We start from the raw sequence: 25,217 nt of genomic DNA, 5'->3' as shown, positions 1-25,217 counted from the left end.
AAACTTTGTTTCAAAACGCTCTTGTGAAGCGCCTTGGGAGGTTTTACTACATTAAAGGCGCTATATAAATGCAAGTTGCTGTGCCCAGAATTGCAGGGGCAGGAGCAGGTGCAGGCAAACCTGCCCCACACTATTCATCCCCCTGATAACACAAGAGAGGAATACCAGAAGGAACTCCCATAGCCAGATTTTTAATTGTAGCAATCTTGTTCAGCAAAAATTCAAGCACAAAATTAAATAAAATACTCCAGAGGTCAATCAAAAATCCCCGGTCCTGAATGCAGCAACTCGCCCTTTTCTACCGCTAAAAGCCAGAACGTACCTGCCCTTCACCCCGGTTTCATACCAGAGATCGAGCGGGAATCGGGCCAGCGGTTAAAATTAACACTCCGGCCGAAAGGGGCTCCTGGGTCGTGGGAGGAAGAGCCACAAACTCTCGGCCTCTTTGAAATGTTGCCCCATCCCGCCGCCTCGCTGAAGAAATCCCGCCCACTGGCCTGACTGACAGGAGAGACGAGCACGCGATAGGAGGACCGAATGATTGACACACCCCGCCACCAATGGGCTTGCGGCGGTGAGTGGGCGGGGTTCCCCCCACCCTCTCACAGGCGGTTACATTGTAGCGAGTGTGAGCGGAAGGTGGATACATCAGGGCCCGGGGAGGGAGCAGGGATCCCAGGCTGAGGGCGAGGAGCCGCAGCCCACACTCTACCACCACCGCCCCCCACTCTCTGTGCCCAGCCAGTGCCCTCGAGTGCAATGACCGCTGCCAGTCCCCGGGCTGTGGGATCAGGCCGTGTCCTGGCCTCTGACCTATGCTGCGGCCTGGAGAAGCTGCCAGTGCCGGTTATTAATGGAGTGGATGGTGACTGTCTGCCTCCCATTCAGGTACATCAGCATTTATTGCATTGCAGGTTCCGAGGACTTTCACACATGTACAGTAGCTGATTTAATAACTGCAGTGTCGCACGGAATAACTGTCCAATTTAATATAGTGAAACCTTTCCATGTGCAGAGATCATGTTGACGTGAGTTTGTAATATGTGTGCTGTGTTTAACACAAAAAAATAATTTTACGTTGACCCCCAATTACCACATTTTTCATAAATGCCAATTTAAGTTCGCAAATGTTATGTTCTTCTGAAGTTTGAACTACATAGCCCAGAACAGCCCGAAGGTGTAGTAGTGATCAAACTGTACAGGCCTGTGGTCAGAGCCAGGCTGCACCTTCAACATCTTGGGCATCATTTTAGCACCCGCTATCGGGTGCGTTCCTGGCGGGGGGGGGGGCTCCGAAAATTGGAGAATCCCGGAGCAGGTCGGGAGCCCGGCTCCAACCCGCCCACTTCCAGGTTCCCCACTGACGCGCCGGTGTGCGCGCGCAGCCCCCGCTGGTGGGAATCCCACAGGCAATTAAAGCCAGCGGGGTTCCACTTGAAGGTATTTATTTTGTATTATGTGAGGAGGGGTGGGATTTTATAGCAAACTGGGATTGTTTCCCATACTGGGGGAAACACTCCCAGTTCAAATGGACGTGTTGCAGCTGTCAGCCTGTGGCGGGGGAGACCCTCACTCATTGCAGGAGGCCACTCTGTCACTTGGGACAAAGTTTGGCCTCCACCACCCTCCTCTTGACAATCAAAGTCACCAACCTGCACACTTACCCCGGGGTCCAGAGACATGTACCTACCTTGCGGACCCCCTCAGATGTACATCTTCCGGATGGGGGCCGCCGTAGCTGCAGTCATGACCTCCTCGGAGGGCGAACAGCATCACCAGACTCACCAGCCTCGCCATCCACGCCGTCCACCTCTGACACGTGGAGCTCCACAACAGAGTGCTGTGACACATCCACCTGCACAGCAGGAGGGAGGGCTACCGCAGAGAGAGATGCGTCACAGAGGGCACTACCCTCGCCACAGGGTCCACAGACCGAGGCTCAGCTTCCTGGACCTCTCTGAGCAGCAGTGCACACGGAGGCTCCGAGTCACTCGACATGTAGCCGTGGACATCTGCAGCCTCCTTCATGCCGAGCTGCTCCCGGCTGGCCCGAGCACCATCTTCTTACCTGTCGCTGTCAAAGTCACCACTGCCTTCAACAACTTCTCCTCCGCATCCTTCCAGGGTGCCACCGGGGACATCGCCGACATCTCTCAGCCGTCTGCACAAAAGAGCCCTGCAAATACACCTACACCCACTCTGCAATGACACAATGGGTGTCATCAGGTGTGGGTCTTCATAGTGATCCTCAGGAAAGGGCATTATTGCACAAACCAGACAAGATTCGCAAAGACATGGCAGTAGTGGTGCCAATATAATATGTAATGTGAGTTGGTCAGAAATTCAATATAAGTAACAATCATAACAAACCCTCAAACACCCTTGTGCATCCCCTTCATGCTCACGACACGTTTGCCTTACGCTGCCTACTGCACATATCTGATGCATGCCCTGTGGCTGCAGCACAGGTAGTGGCAGGTTGAGTGAGGCTGACCGTGAAAGAGATGCACGAGAGGGTGAGTATGAGATAGAGCCATGAGATTGTATGAGGATTGGGTTGAGTGGTAGTGGCGGGATGAGTACTGGCGAGGTGAGTAAGCGCAGGTAAGATTAGGATGAGGTTTGAGTGGGTATGAGGGGTGATGTGACAGAGTAGTGTTGGCAGTGCAGAAGGAGATGTGGGGTGGGGGCGGTGATGTGGCAGATGGAGTATAGGGGAATGAGTAAGTGTACTCACTTTGGCTGACCTACTTAGGTCATTGGAGCGCCTCCTGCACTGTATGCAGATGGGCGATATGTTGGTGGTGCAGGTGACCTCCTCTGCCACCTCGAGCCAGGCCTTCCTGGTGGCAGAGGCAGGCCGCTTCCTCCCGCCCGCCGGGAGGAAGGAAGATCTCTGTCCTCCCCCTCCTCCTCACCCCATCTAATGATACCTGGAGTGAGGCATCATTAAACTGGGAGCAGCCTTCCCCCTGGACTGCTCCATGCTGTAATTTTTTCTATTTGTTGCAGCATCTGTCATTGGAGGACTGCCCCTTTAAATAGAGCTCCTCCAGCTGACAGATCTTACTGCGCATGCGCAGCCCGCCCGACGCGCAGATCAGCAGTGGGGAACCCGGAAGACAAGGTAAGTGGATCCAATTGGGCTGCGATCGTGCGGTTGGCTGACTAATTTCACCGGGCGCGTTACCCACGCGCCCGATAGCCCCCCCGCCGCGAACCCGCAGCCCTGCTAACATCGAGCCCTATGTCTGGTCCTGGTCGCCATGAAACAAAACCAAAGGACACAGTCAAAGGCTGGAGGCAGTGCAAAGGAGCCACCAGGCTGATGGAACATACAAAATTGATGGGCAGGAAAAGACCAACTGGTCCGTCCAGCCTCCCCCGCACACCGTGAAGGCTGGAGCATCATGACTAAACACTTCCTACTCACCCCCCCACCTCCCCCCAAAGGCATGTAATCTCCTGGGATCAGCCATGATCTTATTGAATGGCGGAGCAGGCTCGAGGGGCCGTATGGCCTACTCCTGCTCCTATTTCTTATGTTCTTATTAACGGAAAGGGAGAGTGGGCGGCTGTTCTGCTACCGCCCATTTTATACACCCACCAAAGTTGAATTTTGCCCTCCCCTTGGGCTTCTCACCCTAGAAAGGCGGCATCCGAGACATGATCTTACAGATGTAGATAAGAATGGAAAAGGCAAATCCAGAATATTACTTTAAATAATTGCGGGAGTAGGGGACACAGGTCCAAATTAGTAAAAAGCAAATTTCGGACTAATCTCAGGAAGTTCTTCACACGAAGAGTGACCAACATCTGGAATAAACTTCCAGATGGAGCAGTGGAGGCAAATAGCATCCAATCGTTTAAGAGACAATTGAATGCGACAATAGGGGGGGATTTTAGGATCTCTGAATGGATGAATGCTACCACTGAGCCACAGCTGGCACCTGGATCTGTTGTGTTGCACCTGTGAAACGCACTCCAGCCTAATATATAAACGTGGAGTTCCTCAGGTACTGGTTGTTTTTTCCACCCTGTTTTCAGGATATTTTTCACCGACATTGGGTGTGTTCAGTGTGGTGATGGACAGCAAACTCCTGCGACCAAAGACTGCCATTTGGACTGAAGTGCTATTGCATAACATGGTAATGTACGGGATTTTATTTTGATGCGCGTTACAGGGATCCAGTGTGCGTTTATTTGTGTTGCAGTCTGTTTCAAGAAAATAATTAAACCTGGGACAGAGGAGCAGAAGGAACCAGATCAGGCAAAGGATAACGGTCGACAGGTGTTTTTGTGACTGGAAGGCTGTTTCCAGTGGGGTTCCGCAGGGCTCGGTACTAGATCCCTTGCTTTTTGTGGTATATATTAATGATTTAGACTTAAATATAGGGGGCATGATTAAGAAGTTTGCAGATGATACAAAAATTGTTCGTGTGGTGGATAGTGAGGAAGAAAGCTGGAGACTGGTCTCCACATTACAGGGAAGATGTGATTGCACTAGAGAGGGTACAGAGGAGATTTACGAGGATGTTGCCAGGACTGGAGAATTTTAGCAACGAAGAAAGATTGGATAGGCTGGGGTTGTTTTCTTTGGAACAGAGGAGGCTGAGGAGAGATTTAATTGAGGTGTATAAAATTATGATGGGACTAGATAGAGTGGATAGGAAGGATCTATTTCCCTTAGCAGAGAGGTCAATAACCAGGGGGCATAGATTTAAAGTGATTGGTAGAAGGATTAGAGGGGAATTGAGGAGAATTTTTTTCACCCAGAGGGTGGTGGGGGTCTGGAACTCACTGCCTGAAAGGGTGGTAGAGGCAGAAACCCTCATCGCATTTAAAAAGTACTTGGATGTGAACTTGAGGTGCCATAACCTACAAGGCTACGGACCAAGAGCTGGAAAGTGGGATTAGGCTGGATGGCTCTTTTTCGGCCGGCACGGACACGTTGGGCCGAATGGCCTCCTTCTGTGCCGTAAATTTCTATGATTCTTTCAGCTAATTGGGGATTAGTGGAACTAAAAAAGAAAGGCAAGAGTGATTGGGTGACCACGGTGAGATCTGCCCAAGAGAGGACAGCTGGGTCAGGGCCAGGTACGATCTGTGAGAGTACTTTACTCAGGGAAGAATGATACTCATAGGATTTAGGCTAATGAAGGGTCAGAGCTTAGAATCTGAGAATCATACAGCGCAGAAGGAGGCCATTTGGCCCATCGTGTCAGTGCCGGCTCTTTGGAAGAGCGATCCAAAAAATTGGCCCCACTCCCCTGCTCTTTCCCACAGCCCTGCAGATTTTTCCTTTTCAAGTATTTATCCACTTCCCTTTTGAAAGTTACTATTGAATCTGCTTCCACCGCCCTTTCAGGCAGTGCATTCCAGATCGTAACAACTCGCTGCGTAAAAAAAAAATCCCTTCATCTCCCCCCTGGTTTTTTTGCCAGTTATCTTAAACCTGTATCCTCTGGTTACCGATGCACCCGCCAGTGGAAACAATTTCTCTCCATCTATTCTATCAAAACCTCATATAATTTTCAACACCTCCATTAAATCTCCCCTTAACCTTCTCTGCTGTAAGGAGAACAACCCCAGCTTCTCCAGTCTCTCCACATAACTGAAGTCCCCCATCCCTGGTACCATTCTAGTAAATCTCCTCTTGCACCCTCTCCAAGGCCTTGACATCCTAATGGTTATTGCTGCAAACAGTCCTGGCAAAGATGCGTGAAAAAAGGACTGGCAACTAAGGCTCATTAGGGTAACATCGATAACATCAAAAAAAAACATTCTAAGGGATAGGAAAGAAGACTGACAAACTAATATCTAAGTTCTGAGTTCATAAGAAAGAAGCTACGTGGATTTAGAAGGAAAGATTCTGCCTGAAAGATCTCCTTTGATGTTGGAGATAAAGTAGAACTTCCTCTGATATAATTTATTTGGTCTTTCAGAAAGCTTTTGGCAAAGTCCCACATGAAAGATTCTGAACCAATTCAAAAGCCACAGGAATCCAGAGTGAAACATGGGGACTGGATCAGAACTTGGTTAAATATAGGAATCAGTGAGTATTGGTGAGAGATGCAATGTCTGGCTGGAGGGGGAGAGGTTAGTTGAGTGGGGTCCCACTGGGGTCTGCATTTGGATCCTTGTTGTTTCCAATCTACATTAATGACTTGGATATCTAAAACAAATCTGAGCTTGTAAAATTTGCTGAAGACATTATAGTAGAGAGAGCAGCAGAGACAGAGGCTACAGCTAAAGAACGATGAGAGAATTTACGTTATCTAAATTGCGTGGACAAATGACAAATTAAATTTAACGATGAAAAATGTAAGGAATTGCATATTGGTCAAAAAATGTACACCTTAAGCATACAATGAATGAAACTGAATTGATATGGAAAGATGTATGAAACAAAGAGTAGGGGTTAAAGGTAGTTACTCAGTCTGGTGGACGGTGGGAAGTGATGTTCCACAAGGATCGGTGCTGTTCATCATTTACATAAATGATCTGGACTTGGGAATCAGAAGTACAATTTCAAAATTTAACAGTAACACCAAATTGGGGGGTATAGTTAATACTGAGGAAGACGGCGACAAAACGCAAGAAGACATTAATAAACTTGCAGAATGTAAATGGCAAATGAATTTCAATATAGATAAGTGTGAGGTGGTGCATTTTGGTAGGAAGAATAGGGAGGCCACATACTGCTTGGAAAATAAGAGTCAAAATGGGATAGAGGAGCAAAGGGATCTGGAAGTACACATTCACAAATCATTAAAAGTAGCAATGCAAGTTAACAAGGCCATAAAAATGCAAACAAACCACTGGGGTTCATTTCTAGAGGAATATAATTGAAAAGCAGAGAACTTTTGTTAAACTTGTATAGAACCGTGGTTAGACTGCACTTGGAGTACTGTGTACAGTTATTGTCTCCATATTACAAAAAGGATATAGTGGCACTGGAGAAGGTGCAAAAAAGATTTAAAAGGATGATACCAGAACTGAAAGGTTATAACTATCAGGAAAGACTGAACAGACTGGGGCTTTTTTCTCTAGAAAAGAGAAGATTGAGGGGTGACCTGATAGGGGTTTTTAAAATTCTGATTGGGTTTGATAGGATAGACGTAGAAAAGATGTTTCTACTTGTGGGGGAGTGCAAAACTAGACATAAGATAGTCACTAATAAATCCCATAAGGAATTCAGGAGAAACTTCTTTACCCAGAGAATGGTTAGAATGTGGAACTCGCTACCACAAGGAGTAGTTGAGGCGAATAGCACAGATGCATTTAATGGGAAACTAGATAAATACATAAGGGAGAAAGGAATAGAAGGATATGCTGATAGAGTTAGATGAAGTAAGGTGGGAGGAGACTCGTGTGGAGCATAAGCACCGGCATGGACCAGTTGGGCCGAATGGCCTGTTTTTGTGCTGTAAATTCTATGTAATTCTGTGATGTAGAAAGGGATCTAGGAGTGATGACAGGCTCCCCTTTTTCTAATTGCTTTGACACTCTCAATGTCTATGCAATGTGGCAAAGCAATTAGAAAAAGCAAATGATATGCTGGAGTATATAGTCAGAGCAGTAGGGTACAAGCCTACAGTGGTTCTGAGGTTTTATGATGCAGTGCGTAGACTACACTTGGGGTGCACTGTGTTCGATTCTGATCACCGTGCCCCAAAAAACTTTGAAAAGCATTGGAGAAGGCTTATCCCAAGTGTAAAAGGGATGACCAAGGAGGAAAGATTAGACAATCAACAGTCTAGAAAGAAAGTGTTAAGGGTTAGACCCCCTTGAGGTATATAAAGTATTAAATGGTATTGAGAAGGTAAACCTAAACTATTACTTCAAATTGAACCCGAAAAGTAGGGCCACAGAACTGAAATTTAAATTAGTAAAAAGTAAATTTGGGAAAAACTTCTTTACTCAATAAATGTTTGGAATTACCTGCCAGGCTGGGTAGTGGAGGCAAAATCTTTAGGGAAGTTCAAAATGGAGTTGGAGGTTGTTATAGCAGATTTAGGGTACTAAAGGGATGAGTTTCAACAGGCCAAGTGGCCTTTTCTGCAGTTGACTTTTCATATGAATAGAGGATATAAAAATAATAATAGATTTGAAATCCACAGCTGTATATTGTCAAATCACCTCAAATGGACCCCGTAGAATGAATAATCTATTTTCATGATTGAAAATCATCAAGGGGGGTATTATCACAGTTAACCTCAACCTCCTTTGAAAGTGTGCCATGAACTATAGTCACATGTTGTAAGGTAAAAGGCACCGATGCATGACCCAACACAAAGTGATGCCCCACTCAACCAAACATCGTATTCTTTATTATCAGAGCAGAACCAGAAAGGGAAATATAGGTTAAAGGTATAACTATTGGAGCCCGTGTAAGGAAGCCTGTGTCTGCCTTGCCCTAGTACTTTGCTAATTAAGAGGTTCTGTACTCTCATCTGCACCAACACAGTTCAGTTTTACCATCGTGTGCTGTCCTGCTAATTGGGGCTTTTTTTAATGTCCATGTTTCCTCTGGCCAGAGGGCCTGAAATGGCTCCATTGTGGGATTTGTAACAAACCAAGAAATAACTGGGGGTCTGATCAATTGAAGAACACTGGAGAAATTAGATTAGACTGGTTTGGATGTACGGACCATTTGGTTTTGCTAATTGATCTTGCTGCTGGCAGGGAGCATGAGAAGAGGACGGCCAAGTAAATGATTCATAGAAATCGCAGAATGAGTAGCAGAAGGAGCTGGAAGAATGAAGAAATAGGGATTGTTGCACAGGCATGCTTCGTAAACTTGGCTGGGTGCTCAGATTACATCACTAGAGGTAATCTTACTTGAGACGGAGTAGAAGGGGAATTCGGAGAGGCGGCCAGATGCATGGTTGAATAGGTGAGTTTTAAGGAGAAATTTGAAGGTGGGAGGGCTGAAACAAGATGGAGGGATTTGGGGGGAGGCTTTAGTGTGTGGATGCAAGATGATTGCAGGATCTGCCACCAATGGTAAAACGGAAGGAGGGGGAAACACACGGTAGACCAGAGTTGGAAGAGCAGAGAATGGATGCAGGGACGTAGTGCTGGGGGAGGAAGGAGGAGGGAGGCTGTGGAGGGACTGGTAGTTGAGGATCCTGAAGTCGATGCGTTAGATCACAAGGAGCCAGTGAAGATTGGCGAGGATCAGGGTGATAGGTGAGCAGGACTTTGTATGGGACGGGGTGTGGGCTGCGGAGTTTTGGATGGGACGGGGTGTGGGCTGCGGAGTTTTGGATGGGACGGGGTGTGGGCTGCGGAGTTTTGGGTGAGTTGGAGTTTATGTTGGGTGGAGCTTGGGCAACCAGGAAGGTGGGTGTTGGAGAAGGTGAGCGTGGAGATGAAAATCATGAATGAAGATTTTATGGGCAGAGACAGGCAATGTTTCGGAGGTTGTCCTGGCGACAGACCAGATGTGGGATTTGGAGGGTCAAGCAGGATACCGAGGGGGCACATGGTCAGGCTGAGATTCAGTCGGCATTCAGAAAAAAGGTCAGAATTGAAGGCTAGGACTTTCTGGAGGATGGTGCAGAGAGGGCGAGGAAGGATAATGAACTGCAGTCACAGCCATGCAGAGTGTCATCAATGACTTTGACCAGGGTGGAAAGCAGACTGAAGGGATTTGAACTGGGAGAAGTGGGCACGGAGTGAGGTGGCAATGGAGCGAAAGGGGGGGTTGGAGATGAGGCAATAGTTGGAGAAATCAAGGGCAGGCATTTTAAGGATTGTCTCAATATTGAAACAGTGCCCGGAGGAAAGGGAATAATTGACAATTTTGGCAACACCTTCCCACAAATTCTTCAACTCCAAGCACTCCATTAAAGATTGCATTTGTGTAGCAAATTAACGTCTGTAAATGTATCTTTTTTAGGTTTGTCGGGCTTAGCTACCCGTTGTCTAATATAATTTGATATTTTGCACCGTTAATGTTCTGGTAAAACTTGTGGTCTTGTTCTTTAAGGCCTCTTATCAAAGTTGGGCTGTGCAATGTTTTAATGTAATACAGGCTTCAGCCACAGGATGGTGCCAAACCTCATGTAGTTACAATGCCAAGCTAAGAATGACATTGATTTAGCAGAATTTTTGATCTCTGCCAGGTTAACATGTGTCTTAAAGGAAAAGGTAAGTACATGACAGATTACTTCAATATAAAGTAACCCCCCCCCAGCTAAAGTAATGTGAACAATGGTGAAGTCTTTACATAATATCAGATTTAATAATATTCTGCATCTACCTGCTGCCCTGCCGGTTCAGACCTCCCCATACAGCAGGGGACGCTCGGCTGACATCAACTATGGGAGTGTCAGTGAGTGGCCCTGTGGGGCATCTCATGCATCAACAACCTTTCCTCATCCTGGATGCTACTTGGGAAGTGACTGAGAAGGAAACACTCAGTACTGGTTAGATACTGATGGGTAATCAGGATGGATATTAGCAGAGAGGAGCCCCGGGGGGCCTGAAAGAAGTTGGAACACTGTGGTAGCTTTTACCTGGTGAGAGGGAAGAAAGTCTGGAGGAGCTGCATGAAGTAAGTATATGTTGGATTTTATTTAGGAACAGGGAGAAAAAAAACTTTTGGAAACACAAATTTGCAATGATCAGAACTTTGTGTTGTATAGAACACATCTGAACTGTGACAGCCAAAGTAATTCTACGTGACCCTACACTTGTGTGTGTATATATGAATGTGTCAAAAGTCTTAAATATTTTGCAGTGAGAAGATTGCATGTATTGAAAGCAAAATAACAGCAGATGGCACTGCATGCTAAGAACACTGCCTTCAAGAACAGAAAGAACTCACATTTCTAACGCACTGTATCACATCCCAGGACTTCCCAAAGGGATTTAATGCGATAAATTAATTTGAAGTGCAGTTACTGTTATGTAAACAAACATGACATGCATCTGGCACACAGCACAAACAGCAATGAGATAAATTACCAATTTATCCTTTTTTGGTGATGTTGGTTTAGGGAATAATGTTGGAACAGTGAGTTCTCCTGGAGAGTTGGGACAACTCCCCGTCCAAATGGGATCCTTTCCATCCGCCTGAATAAACAGATGGGCTCCTGGTTTAACATCCCATCCGAAGGGCAGCACCTCTGACAGTTCAGTACTGAGAGACTGTTGCACTGTCAGCGTAGATTCTGTGCTTAACTCCCAAAGTGGGGCTTGCACCCACCAGCTTCTGACTCGAGGGCTACCAGCTGAGCCAAGCTGACACTTGTATTTTAGCAGGATACCCAGCTTTAATTATTTATCTCCTAAAGCAGGAGCGTCCAAAGTTATTTCTTTGTGGGCCACTTGGTCCTGCAGACCCCATATACAATACAAAATGTTACAAGCTAAGCCAGAGACGTAAAAATTAATTTTAGGTATATCATTCAAAAAGACCTCCTGCCCCAAGCTAGGTTACATAGAATGTACAGCACAGAAACAGGCCATTCGGCCCAACTAGTCCATGCTTCACACGAGCCTCCTCCCACCCTACTTCATCTCACCCCATCAGCATAACCTTCTATTCCTTTCTCCCTCATGTGTTTTTCTAGCTTCCCCTTAAATGCATCTATCATAGTCGACTCAACCACTCCATGTGGTAGTGAGTTCCACATTCTCACCACTGTTGATCTATAAGATTGCAGGTGAGTGTTACCCTCCTGATATCAGTCCTTGATGTTATCATTCATCTTATCCCTTTGCATTTTAAGTTATTTGAAAGGTATCAGTTCTGCTTTAATTCTTCCAGTGGTCACGTATTACAGTAGATGTCATTTGTATCGTTCTCTCCCCCAGAATTTTCTTCCCTTCACCCCTGAAAGAAAGAACTTGATAGACTTACATTTATATAGCGCCTTTCACAACCTCAGGACATCCCAAAGCACTTTACAACCAATGAATTATTTTTGAAGTGTAGTCGCTGTTGTAATATAGGAAATACAGCAACCAATTTGTGCACAGCAAGCTCCCTCAGATAATCTGATTTAGTGATGTTGGTTGAGGGATAAATATTGGCCAGGATACCAGGAGAACTCCGCTGTTCTTCTTCGAAATAGTGCCGAGGGATCTTTTACGCTTACCTAAGAGGGCAGACGGGGCCTCGGTTTAACGTCTCATCCGAAAGCTGGTACCACCGACAGTGCAGCACTCCCTCGGTGTCAGCCTGGATTATGCGCTGAAGTCTCTGGAGTGGGGCTTGAACCCAAGAGAGTGACCCAGAGGTGAGAGTGCTACCAACTGAGCCACAGCTGACACCGGCATACATCGAATTACATAGAATGTACAGCACAGAAACAGGCCATTCGGCCCAACATGTCGGTGTTTATGCTCCACACGAGCCTCCTCCCTCCCTACTTCATCTAACTCCATCAGCATATCTCTAACCCTATCAGCATATCACCTGAAACGTATAAGCTGAAAAACAGGTAAAGCAGTGACAGAGATGAATAACGAGGTGCAGGTACAGAAAGGGGAGGAGAGAAGGATGCTGACAGATTGCCATCGGGCGGTGCCTAGTGTGAGAGTAGAGATACCCCACTGTGGCTGGGTTATACTGTCTGAGTTGTGACCTGAAAGGGTGGAGGAATAGTAACTTTCTATATATACTTGTAAAGGAGAAATTTGCAGGGCTATGGGGAAAGAATGGGAGAGTGGGACTAATTGGATAGATCTTTCAAAGAGCCGGCACAGGCAAGATGGGCTGAATGGCGGCCTCCTGAGCTGTATCATTCTGATTATAGGATCATCTGAAGGCCGTTTCAACTGTGTCCTGACCATCAGCTAGTTGACTCATGGGTTTTTGGTAATTTATGGGCTCTTCAAACAGCCTGCCGGCAGTGATCATATCTGAAGTCGCAAACCACATATACCGGCAACAACTTTGGGTTTCGAGTACAGTATCTAAACCGTCAATCGACCACTTGCAGCATCCTGCTGGAGAGAGGCAGCAGTGTTACTGACGCAGGCCTTGTGACCACAGGGCAGAGGAGCTAGCTGCCTGAGGACAGACATTAATCCCTAAAATAGAATAAAATAACATAGCAACATGAGAAGAAGCATTAAACATTAATAACTCACCCTAATAATGAAAGAAATATGGAAGGGAGGAAATTAAATGAAGAAATTAAGTGAGGATTGAATAGTGAGGAGAGAGAGTGAATGTAAACCAGGGCTGGCTCCAGTCCATCGACAATGAACTGCATTTTTAATCCGAGAAATGCTACAATTGAAATGAAATTTGATCCTGTTCTCGGTTAGCACAAATGCCAAGTTTGTTGCTCTCTGGCTCCCTCTGCTGAATGCTTCAACCATCACATAGCACCTCACAGCAACTGATACTCAGACATATAAGAAAGACAGACTTGCATTTATAAAGGGCTTTTTATGACCTCAGGACACCCCGAAGCGCTTCAAGCCAGTTAAGTACTTTTGAAGTGTAGTCACTGTTGTAATGTAGGAAATGCAGCAGCCAATTTGCGCACAGCAAGATCCCACAACCGGCAATGTGATAATGTCCAGATAATCTGTCTTAATGATGTTGGTTGAGGGATAAATATTGTCCGAGACACTACCTTCATCGTCGCTGGGTCAGAATCCTGGCACTCCCTACCTAACAGCACTGTGGGAGCACCTTCACCACATGGACTGCAGCGGTTCAAGAAGGTTCATCACCACCTTCTCAAGGGCAGTTAGGGATGGGCAATAAATGCCGGCCTTGCCAGCAACGCCCACATCCTGAGAATTAATAACAAAAACCCCCATAAAATAATTGGCCAAAGGTGAAAAGAAAACCCTTACCCTCATTCCAGTTTTTTTAAAAGAAAGGTTTGTGGTTTGCTGTTTGCCTGTGTCTGACAGTAGCGAAACAGGAGACCTGCAGGAACGTTCCACCCAATCTGAACTTTATTACTGGGAGGTGAGTCATATAGATGGAAGTCACTGATCAGTATATTCTCAATATTCAGAACTGACTATAAGTACCACTGATCACAGGTTATGTTAACAGTGTATTCTTGCTTGTGCACAAGTAAACACATTGTCACACTAACGTTCTCCGGATGCTTCCTTGCACAATAACCGATTTGACCACTCATCGGAAGAAAGAACTTGCATTTATATAGCGCCTTTCATGACCTCAGGACACCTCAAAGTGCTTCACAGCCAATTAAGTACTTTTGAAATGTAGCCACTGTTGTAATGGAGGAAATTATACGTGCTCAGTTCTTTGTGGTTAACTGCTGGATCCAGTATATTTCTGTGCTGTCAATCGTGGTCTTAATCTGATTATTTAACGAAATTCAATTGAAGAAAAGCAGGGTGCAGAATATTTGACATTTGTCAATCTTTTGTGAGAAATCAAGTTTGCCATCTTAGTATCTTAAGGAGGCTGTATCACTTTGCTAACACTCGATAGACACAAAACCAAACTCACTGTTGTGGAGTAATTTAATTGATTTTTGTTTTCTTCATGTCATATGCATTGTAGCTCCAAGAGAGCCCAGCAGAATCCTGCACTTTGGATACATACTGGAATTAGCATTATGGTTGGTCTAATGTCAGTCTGAACGGATTCAACAGTCACTTTCAAAAGGGAATTGAATATACACTTGAAAAGGAAAAATTTTGCAGGACTATGGGGAAAGAGCGTGGGAGTGGGACTAATTGAATAACTCTTTCAAAGAGCCGGCACAGGCATGATGGGCTGAATGGCCTCCTATTGTGTTGTAAGATTCTATGATTCTTTGTCTGCACGCTGCCACTCCATGTATACAGCACTCATGACTGATCTCCTCGAATAAAGTAAACGCTACTTCATGTTAAACCGTGACAGTAAGTCAAAGGGATGCAGGTTCAAACTCGTGAAAGGCAAATTTAGGACTGATTCCTTCATTAAGAACATAAGAACATAAGAAATAGGAGCAGGAGTAGGCCAATCGGCCCCTCGAGCCTGCTCCGCCATTCAATAAGATCATGGCTGATCTGATCCTAACCTCAAATTTAAATTCATGTCCAATTTCCTGCCCGCTCCCCGTAACCCCTAATTCCCTTTACTTCTAGGAAACTGTCTATTTCATTTTCACACAAAGAGTGATCGGCACATGGAATAGACTCCCAGACAGAGAGTGGAGGTGAAAACCACGGAATCATTTAAAAACCAGTCTGATACCATGATGGGGTTTTTAGCTTCCTTCTAGATGCACTAGGATGGACTGAACAACCAACAACCTTCCTGATCTTTATCTATCTTGTGAGATCCCAGCAGATATCTGGTCTGATTTGAGTATAGACTATGCTTGAAATTACAATTGAAGATCTAGCATGTTGCGGGATTGTGTGTTGCAGTGGGCTTGGCACATTGCCCTTTCACCTCTGGGATTAAGGATCGAACGCAGACTGACGAGTTGAAAGTCCCCTGCCTCTAACAGTTGTAAATGTACTAAGTGAAATAAATGTCAACACAACTACGCAGCACAGAACTTCCCATAACTGAGCACTAAAGAAAAAGAAAGAACTTGCATTTATATAGCGCCTTTCACAACCTCAGGACGTCCCAAAGCGCTTTACAGCCAATGAAGTACTTTTGAAGTGTAGTCACTGTTGCAATGTAGGAAACCCGGCAGCCAATTAGCGCACAGCAAGATCCCACAAACAGCAATGAGATAATGACCAGATAATCTGTTTTAATAACGTGGCAGCCTGATTGGAAGAGGCCAATATAATGGCTGGTGTGGAAAATGGAAATAAATGTATTAGTGCAAAAAGAGGGAGCTGGTTGAGGCTGGGCTTAAACCACATTGTGGATGGACCCTTTCAGTTACACCTGACCCGCAGTGATTGATGCTGAGCTGGGTGCCAAAATTTGAATGCTCCACTCCTCAGCGCTGGCATTATTTACCTTGAACACAAAAGTTAACCCAAGACAGAAGGAAACTGATGTCAGACTATCAGTAAACCCACAGAAGGTTGATGATCCAGTGTTGAACAGAAGGTTGATGATCCAGTGTTGAACAGAAGGTTGGTGATCCAGTGTTGAACAGAAGGTTGGTGATCCAGTGTTGAACAGAAGGTTGATGATCCAGTGTTGAACGGAACTTGATGATCCAGTGTTGGATGGAAGATTGATGATCCAGTGTTGAACGGAAGGTTGATGATCCAGTGTTGAACGGAAGGTTGATGATCCAGTGTTGAACGGAAGGTTGATGATCCAGTGTTGAACGGAAGGTTGATGATCCAGTGTTGAACGGAAGGTTGGTGATCCAGTGTTGGACGGAAGGTTGATGATCCAGTGTTGAACGGAAGGTTGATGATCCAGTGTTGAACGGAAGGTTGATGATCCAGTGTTGAACGGAAGGTTGATGATCCAGTGTTGAACAGAAGGTTGATGATCCAGTGTTGAACAGAAGGTTGATGATCCAGTGTTGAACGGAAGGTTGATGATCCAGTGTTGAACGGAAGGTTGATGATCCAATGTTGAACGGAAGATTGATGATCCAGTGTTGAACGGAAGGTTGATGATCCAGTGTTGAACGGAAGGTTGGTGATCCAGTGTTGAAGGGAAGGTTGGTGATCCAGTGTTGAACGGAAGGTTGGTGATCCAGTGTTGAACGGAAGGTTGATGATCCAGTGTTGAACGGAAGGTTGATGATCCAGTGTTGAAGGGAAGGTTGGTGATCCAGTGTTGAACGGAAGGTTGGTGATCCAGTGTTGAACGGAAGGTTGGTGATCCAGTGTTGAACGGAAGGTTGGTGATCCAGTGTTGAACAGAAGGTTGATGATCCAGTGTTGAACAGAAGGTTGGTGATCCAGCGTTGAACGGAAGGTTGGTGATCCAGCGTTGAACGGAAGGTTGGTGATCCAGCGTTGAACGGAAGGTTGATGATCCAGTGTTGAACGGAAGGTTGGTGATCCAGTGTTGAACGGAAGGTGATGATCCAGTGTTGAACGGAAGGTGATGATCCAGTGTTGAACGGAAGGTTGGTGATCCAGTGTTGAACGGAAGGTTGATCCAGTGTTGAACGGAAGGTTGGTGATCCAGTGTTGAACGGAAGGTTGATGATCCAGTGTTGAACGGAAGGTTGGTGATCCAGTGTTGAACGGAAGGTTGGTGATCCAGTGTTGAACGGAAGGTTGGTGATCCAGCGTTGAACGGAAGGTTGGTGATCCAGCGTTGAACGGAAGGTTGGTGATCCAGTGTTGCACAGAAGGTTGATGATCCAGTGTTGGACAGAAGGTTGATGATCCAATGTTGAACGGAAGGTTGATGATCCAGTGTTGAACGGAAGGTTGATGATCCAGTGTTGGATGGAAGGTTGATGATCCAGTGTTGGATGGAAGGTTGATGATCCAATGTTGAACGGAAGGTTGGTGATCCAGTGTTGGACGGAAGGTTGATGATCCAGTGTTGAACGGAAGGTTGATGATCCAGTGTTGAACGGAAGGTTGGTGATCCAGTGTTGGACGGAAGGTTGATGATCCAGTGTTGAACGAAAGGTTGATGATCCAGTGTTGGACAGAAGGTTGATGATCCAGTGTTGAACGGAAGGTTGATGATCCAGTGTTGAACGGAAGGTTGATGATCCAGTGTTGAACAGAAGGTTGATGATCCAGTGTTGAACGGAAGGTTGATGATCCAGTGTTGAACGGAAGGTTGATGATCCAGTGTTGGACAGAAGGTTGATGATCCAGTGTTGAACGGAAGGTTGATGATCCAGTGTTGAACGGAAGGTTGATGATCCAGTGTTGAACGGAAGGTTGATGATCCAGTGTTGGACAGAAGGTTGATGATCCAGTGTTGAACGGAAGGTTGGTGATCCAGTGTTGAACGGAAGGTTGGTGATCCAGTGTTGAACGGAAGGTTGGTGATCCAGTGTTGAACAGAAGGTTGATGATCCAGTGTTGGACGGAAGCTTGATGATCCAGTGTTGAACGGAAGGTTGATGATCCAGTGTTGAACGGAAGGTTGATGATCCAGTGTTGAACGGAAGGTTGATGATCCAGTGTTGAACGGAAGGTTGATGATCCAGTGTTGAACGGAAGGTTGATGATCCAGTGTTGAACGGAAGGTTGATGATCCAGTGTTGAACGGAAGGTTGATGATCCAGTGTTGAACGGAAGGTTGATGATCCAGTGTTGGACAGGCCCTTCCAAGGTTTGCAATCCTGGATGATTGCTATGATCCCGCGATTTTATCTCGCAAATCCTGGGATCCCAAGTAGGGATCCAGATTGTGATCTGTTATCGATATGAGTGGCTGCTCAGCTGATCCAAGGGAACCAGAAGCTGTGTGAGCACATTTCCCAATTCTCCCATAGTCATGAACTGATTGAAGATGGTACAAAAGAGGAGGACACCAACCACTGATCCTTTGACAAGTCCTGGGTTAGTCAGAAGCCGCACGTTTCACAGGTCCATTCGCTTTGCATCATCATGGCAACTCCACCCAGACACTGAGGAGTGCACCATAGTGACCTGATAAGAAAAATATCACCCAACTAACAATGACGGTGAAGCAAAGGACACCACCATCTTCTTAAAAAAAGGATTATTACATTTCACAACTACAGGGCTACAATTCATATAAAATAATCAAAACATATCCCACATTACAGCACTAACTGTTTAATGGTTAAAGTTAATTTTAATTAGTAAAGATGATACTGTGTACAAATTCCAAAGTTTGGGTTTACTATAGCTGTGAAACAGTTTACAAAATCCCAGAATTGTCAGGCTGTGGATCTTTGAATTTTTTATGGTTCTGGTTCCAAGTGGAATGCATCCGTGGGTCCTTCCGCACAGTTTATAACAGCAGTGATGAGTACAGCTCACTTTGGCTCGTGTTTCCCACAACGAATGGTGTGATTTTTATAAATCCCCATCTTTTTGGGGCCCACATATTTTCTTGGTGGCCGTGTGGATCCCAGACTTTAGCATCCTGCTGCTGATAACGGTGCTGGTGTTGGCGATGAAACTACGGCAGTGCTGTGGTTATGTCACTGGACTAATAATCCAGAGAATGCGAGTTCAGGATCCCACCATGGCATTGTGAGAATTTGAAACAAAAAAATGGCATCTGTAAAAGTGACCATGAAGATGTCGGATTGTCGTAAAAACCCAACTGGTTCACTAATGTCCTTCGGGGAAGGAAACCTGCCGTCCTTACCCGGTCTGGCCTACATGTGACTCCAGTCCCACGCCAACATAGTTGATTCTTAACTGCCCACTGAAGTGGCCCAGCCACTCCGTTACAGGGGGTGGGCATTGCCAGTGATGCTGACACCCCGAGAATGAGTTAAAAAAAACATGACCACCACCTGGATTAGCCGGATGCAGTCCTCCTGCTAATCCCTTGCTCGTACAGCAGCAGTGCAAGAGACTCAGGTGAACGTTTAAATATTTATTAAAACTGCAAGTGCACAAGCCACTGGGTATGCATGGGTGCAGCTCTTGTTAATACAACCTTCTCTCCTCCCCACTGTACTGGATGGAACATGCTTGTTCAGCAGTTTCTATAATGCATTCCCATTTACGACTGCAAGTTTGCACATGGGAACTTGGACTGTATCCTGATCATATTTTCCTTTTCTCCCCCATTCTGGGAAGAGTGCACTGTCTCTGGGGTTAATGTGCCTGGCCTACTTTTCATGCTTCATTTGGTAGACGTAGCACATCGTATGGAGCCCAGGGACCAACCGTGACAGGCTAGGGGCATTTATCTGAAAGCCATATTTGCATAAGTTAATTAAGGCCAAGATTGTTAAGTTCTTGTTGAGAGACACTGAAATCTAGATTTAGAAATGGATAATGAAGTCTCACTACCTTGGAATCAAATGTTCCCTTGGTCATGCTGCTGTAATTTTCAATTTAAGTGAAGAAGTAAACATTGCTTTGTAGGTCAGGAGGCATTGGTGACGAGATGTGCAGTGATGTACTTAGGATTTTTGTTGCTCAGCTTGTTATGTTTGACGATGATTGGAATCATTTTGAAATCTTTTTTATACTTTATTATACTGTCTCTTCTTTTTAATGCACAAAGTACTTTTTGATGATGGGTTCACACCAATAGGAGCAATAAAGTGATTTGTGCCCCATTAGTACACGTTGTCTGCCTTTTGCTTTAGTATCTCGATGCTGCAATTCACAATCACTGCTCTCTGCAAAGTCTCATTGCAGGGCTGGATGCATTTAAGCAGCTTTTAAACGTACAAAACATTGTAGAACCAAGTTATCTCGGGTGCTGTGCCTTGATTGTACATGACTTGTGGATCATTTTAACTCATCAGTAATGTATGATCATAAGAAATAGGAGCAGGAGTAGGCCATTCGGCCCCTCGAGCTGCTCCGCCATTCAATAAGATCATGGCTGATCTTCTACCTCAACTCTACTTGCCCGCCCTATCCCCATATCTCTTCATTGCCTTAGTGTCCAAATATCCATCGATCTCAGTCTTGAATATACTCGACGACTGAGAATCCACAGCCCTCTGGGGTAGAGAATTCCAAAGATTCACAACCCACTGAATGAAGATTTATTTCCTCATCTCGGTCCTAAATGTCCAACCCCTTATCTTGACACTATGACCCCTCGTTCTAGACTCTCCAGCCAGGGGAAACAGCGTCTCAGCATCTACCCTGTCAAGCCCCCTCAGAATCTTATATGTTTCAATGAGATCACCCCTCATTCTTCTAAACTCCAGAGAACATAAGCCGATTCGATTCAATCTCTCCTCATAGGACAACCCTCTCATCCCAGGAATCAATCTAGTGAACCTTCGTTGCACCGCCTCTAAGGCAAATATATCCTTCCTTAGGTAAGGAGACCAAAACTGTACAGAGTACTCCAGGTGTGGTCTCACCAGAGCCCTATATAATTGCAGCAAGACCTCCTAACACTTATACTCCAACCCCCTTGCAATAAAGGCTAACATACGATTTACCTTCCTAATTGCTTGCTGTTCCTGCATGTTAACTTTCTGTGATTCATGTACAAGGACATTCAAATCCCTCTGAATACCAACATTTCTTAGTCTCTCACCTTTTAAAAAACATTCTGCTTTTCCATTCTTCCTACCAGAGTGGATAGTTTCACATTTCCCCACATTATACTCCATCTTCCACCTTCTTGCCCACTCACTTAACCTGTCTATATCCCTTTGCAGCCTCTTTGCGTCCTCCTCACAGCTTACTTTCCCACCTAGCTTTGTATATCAGCAAACTTGGATACATTACACTTGCTCTCTTCATCTAAGTCATTGATATAGATTGTAAATAGCTGAGGCCCAAGCACCGATCCCTGCCGCACCCCACTAGTTATAACCTGCCAACCCGAAAGTGAACTGTTTATTCCTACTCTCTGTTTTCTGTCCGTTAACCAATCTTCAATCCATGCTAATATATTACCCCCAATCCCATGAGCCCTAATCTTGTGCAACAACCTCTTGTGTGGCACCTTATCGAATGCCTTTTGAAAATCCAAATATACTACATCCACTGGTCCCCCCTTATCTACCCTGCTAGTTACACCCTCAAAAAACTAATAGATTTGTCAAACACGATTTCTCTTCCATAAAACCATGTTGACTCTGCCTAATCATATTATGATTTTCTAAGTGCCCTGTTACTACGTCCTTAATAATAGATTCTAGCATTTTCCCTACTACTGATGTCAGCCTAACTGGCCTATAGTTCCCTGTTTTCTCTCTCCCTCCTTTCTTGAATATTGGGGTTACGTTTGCTACCTTCCAATCCACGGGGACCGTTTTAGAATCGAGAATATCACTGGAATGAGGCAGGAATGTGTTAAATAGCTTGCGGTTTTACCTCGATTTTAAAATTCTCATCCTTGTTTTCAAATCCCTCCATGTCCTCACCCCTCCCTATCTCTATAACCTCCTCCATCCCCACAACCTCCGAGATCTCTGCGCTCCTCCAATTCTGGCCTCTTGCGCATTCCCGATTTTCTTCGTTCTACCATTGGCGGCCGTGTCTTCAGCTGCCTATGTCCTAAGCTCTGGATTCCCTCCCTAAAACCTCTCCGCATCTGTACCTCTCTCTCCCCTCCTTTTAAGACGCTCCTTAAAACCTACCTCTTTGACCAAGCTTTTAGACATCTGTCCCAATATCTCCTTATGTGGCTCAGTGTCAAATTTTGTTTGATAACGATCCTGTGAAGCACCTTGGGTTGTTTTACTACGTTAAAGGCACGATATAAATGTAAGTTGATGTTGTTTACTAGATACGTATGAACTCCGTGGAGACTACAATAGGTACAGTGACCCTCTGAATGAGGCAGACAGCACAGCGCTGTGTGGAGTAAATCCTTCTTAAGACTGTTTTGTGTTTGTCTTGCAGTACACGCCTGAAAATGTGGCTGGACCAGGAGAAGACCTTGATCCCACTGAAATAACCCTTCCAGGATGTGAGTGCTCAACCTCTTTCTGTGAGCGGGACGCATGTACCTGTCTGCAGCGCTACAACGGGGCTTACGATGAAAACATGTGTCTTGTGGACTTTAAGGTGGAGACGGGCTACTCTAGGCCGGTGTTTGAGTGTAACATTATGTGCAAATGCAGTGAGGCCTGCAAGAACAGGCTTGTCCAAAGAGGCCTCATCTTTAAACTGCAGGTGTTCAAGACCTTAAAGAAAGGATGGGGCCTTCGCACACTGCAATCGATTGGGAGAGGGAGGTTTGTGTGTGAGTACGGGGGTGAAGTTATCAGTTTTCCAGAAGCCAGCAGGCGAATTCAGTCCCAAAATTCTGACGACATGAACTATATCATAGCTGTGAGAGAACATCTGAGCAGTGGTGAAGTACTGCAGACATTTGTTGACCCTACCCACATTGGCAATGTTGGCCGATTTCTCAATCATTCTTGCGATCCCAATCTGTACATGGTTCCTGTCCGTGTCAATTCCCTGGTTCCCAGGTTGGCACTTTTCGCAGCTCGTGACATCGCAGCTGAGGAGGAACTATCATACGACTACTCTGGAAGGTTCAATAATCTTCCGCAGGAAGGCACAACTAAGGAAGAGTCCTGTGGAGACACTAGTGCCCTGAAATCATGTTACTGTGGTGCACAGTCATGTACTGGCTTTCTGCCATTTGACAGCTCACTCTATAACCTGCAGGACAAGTGGAATATAATCTAATGTTGGCTGTTACAGCCTATTGTTCCTTGGTTTAATAGATTTGACTTTGCAATTTATACATACTGATGCTGCAAGTGTTGAATGTGTTTGCAATTTGTACTCATCTGAAGTACACACTTGTGAAAACACAGCTTGGGTTTATTTATAACTGGTTACAGCTGCTACGGAGCCACTTGTATTTAGTTTACAGAAAGACATTTAAATTATTTATTTCAGTGACCTTTTTTCTTATTTTCTTTCAGATTTTAGGGTAATGTGGGTTCATTGATCAGAGAACTGGAGAAATTTGTTCAGATCTGAGCGATTGTTTAATTCATTTGTACTCATGAATGAGTATCAGAATAAACCTGTGGCAGAACCAACTGATTCATTTGTACTGATGCCCATCATCAATTATTGTATTTATATCTCACCATGCTTTTTGACGTGCACTGATTGTTGGTATGTAAGCAAGAACAAAAGGAAAGGAGGTAAGGTTGAGATTGTAACTTCCTCAAAGACTTCTAAAACTTTGTTGGCTACTTCAGTGATGTCCAATACATTAGCCAATTGGGAATCCAGATGTGGCGAATTGCATTTCTGATTAGTAAATAAAAATGAGTAATCGACATGGTCGTTGTCATGTGATCTCAATACTCCTATTCGCACGGTACGTGAACTTTAAATCAAGTAAAATGAAAAGCAGAATGTGCGAGTGATTCTTGATCGTTGAGTGCTTTCCTTCCTTAGTTACTGAATGGTGGTAGATATTTGTTAAGTAAATATACACACACGTGAGGTCCATTTACCTGTATCGTGTGAGTGTATGTAAGGCGTTTTCTACTAAAATTAGTGTCTGTGGCTAAAACATATTGGCATAGCCACACCTATGGCTAGTCAACAATTTCTATTGGACATCATTGGTCTAGTTGGTTTTGATGGTGGCTCTGTGACTCCTCCAGCTCTTAACTCAAAGCTGGTCTTCACAGATATAATTGAAAACCCACACAGAAACATAAGAATTACTAGATGAGAAAAGACCAAGGTCCATCTAGTTTACCTTCTACCATCCTGGTAGTCGCATGATACAACAACAATAGAGTTGTTGACTAATTATAGTAATCAATCTCTATCAATTAGTCTACCACAGACCCAGACATGAGGCGAGGAAAATCCCAGTGGTGGAGAGCTTTGGGAACCAAAAGCTTGGTGGATACAATATTAGCTAAGGGACAGAAAACAGAGAGCAGCGGTGAATGGTTGTTTTTCAGACTGGTGGGAGGTAAAGAGTGGTGTTCCCCATGGGTCAGTATTAGGACCACTGCTCTTTTTGATATATATTAATGACCTAGACTTGGGTGTACAGGGTATAATTTCAAAGTTTGCAGATGACACGAAACTCAGAAATGTAGTAAACAACGTGGAAGGATAGTAACAGACTTCAGGAGGACATAGACTGGTGAAATGGACAGAAACATGGCAGGTTAAATTTAATGCAGAGAAGTGTGAAATGATACATTTTGGTAGGAAGAATGAGGAGAGGCAATATAAACGAAATGGTACAATTTTAAAGGAGGTACAGGGACAGAGAGACCTGGGGGTGTGTATGTACACAAATTTTTGAAGGTGGCAGGACAAGTTAAGAAGGCTGTCAAAAAAGCTTATGGGATCCTGGGCTTTATTAATAGAGGCATAGAGTACAAAAGCAAGGAAGTTATGCTAAACCTTTATAAAACACTGGTTAAGCCTCAGCTGGAGTATTGTGTCCAATTCTGGGCACCGCACTTTAGGAAGGATGTGAAGGCCTTAGAGAGAGTTTAGAAGAGATTTACTAGGATGGTAGCAGGGATGAGGGACTTCAGTTATGTGGAGAGACTGGAGAAGCTGGGGTTGTTCTCCTTAGAGCAGAGAAGGTTAAGAAGAGATTTGATAGAGGTGTTCAAAATCATGAACGGTTTTGATAGAGTTAATAAGGAGAAATTGTTTCCAGTGGCAGAAGGATTGGTAACCAGTGGATACAGTTTTAAGGTGATTGGCAAAAGAGCCAGAGGCGACATGAG

At 45.0% G+C, this 25,217-nt stretch overlaps 1 protein-coding gene across 2 annotated transcripts; it reads left to right on the top strand.

Moving 5' to 3' along the window:
- Positions 1-605: 605 nt before the first annotated feature.
- On the top strand, positions 606-23,786 carry setmar (SET domain and mariner transposase fusion gene). 2 transcript variants are annotated; one of them, XM_067998270.1, is made up of 3 exons: positions 806-888; positions 4,048-4,148; positions 22,381-23,786. In XM_067998270.1, exons 2-3 carry the CDS (start codon positions 4,086-4,088, stop codon positions 23,176-23,178), a joined length of 861 nt encoding a protein of 286 aa, XP_067854371.1. In that variant the 5' UTR covers positions 806-888; positions 4,048-4,085; the 3' UTR covers positions 23,179-23,786. The 2 variants fall into 2 exon arrangements, with proteins under 2 accessions (XP_067854370.1, XP_067854371.1); XM_067998269.1 differs by lacking the exon at positions 4,048-4,148 and having other exon boundaries at positions 606-888.
- The last annotated feature ends 1,431 nt before the right edge of the window (positions 23,787-25,217 follow it).

This window comes from Heptranchias perlo, chromosome 17 (genome assembly GCF_035084215.1).
Source record: "Heptranchias perlo isolate sHepPer1 chromosome 17, sHepPer1.hap1, whole genome shotgun sequence".
Lineage (NCBI taxonomy): Eukaryota > Metazoa > Chordata > Chondrichthyes > Hexanchiformes > Hexanchidae > Heptranchias > Heptranchias perlo.
This window is presented reverse-complemented; position numbering and strand designations above follow the sequence as displayed.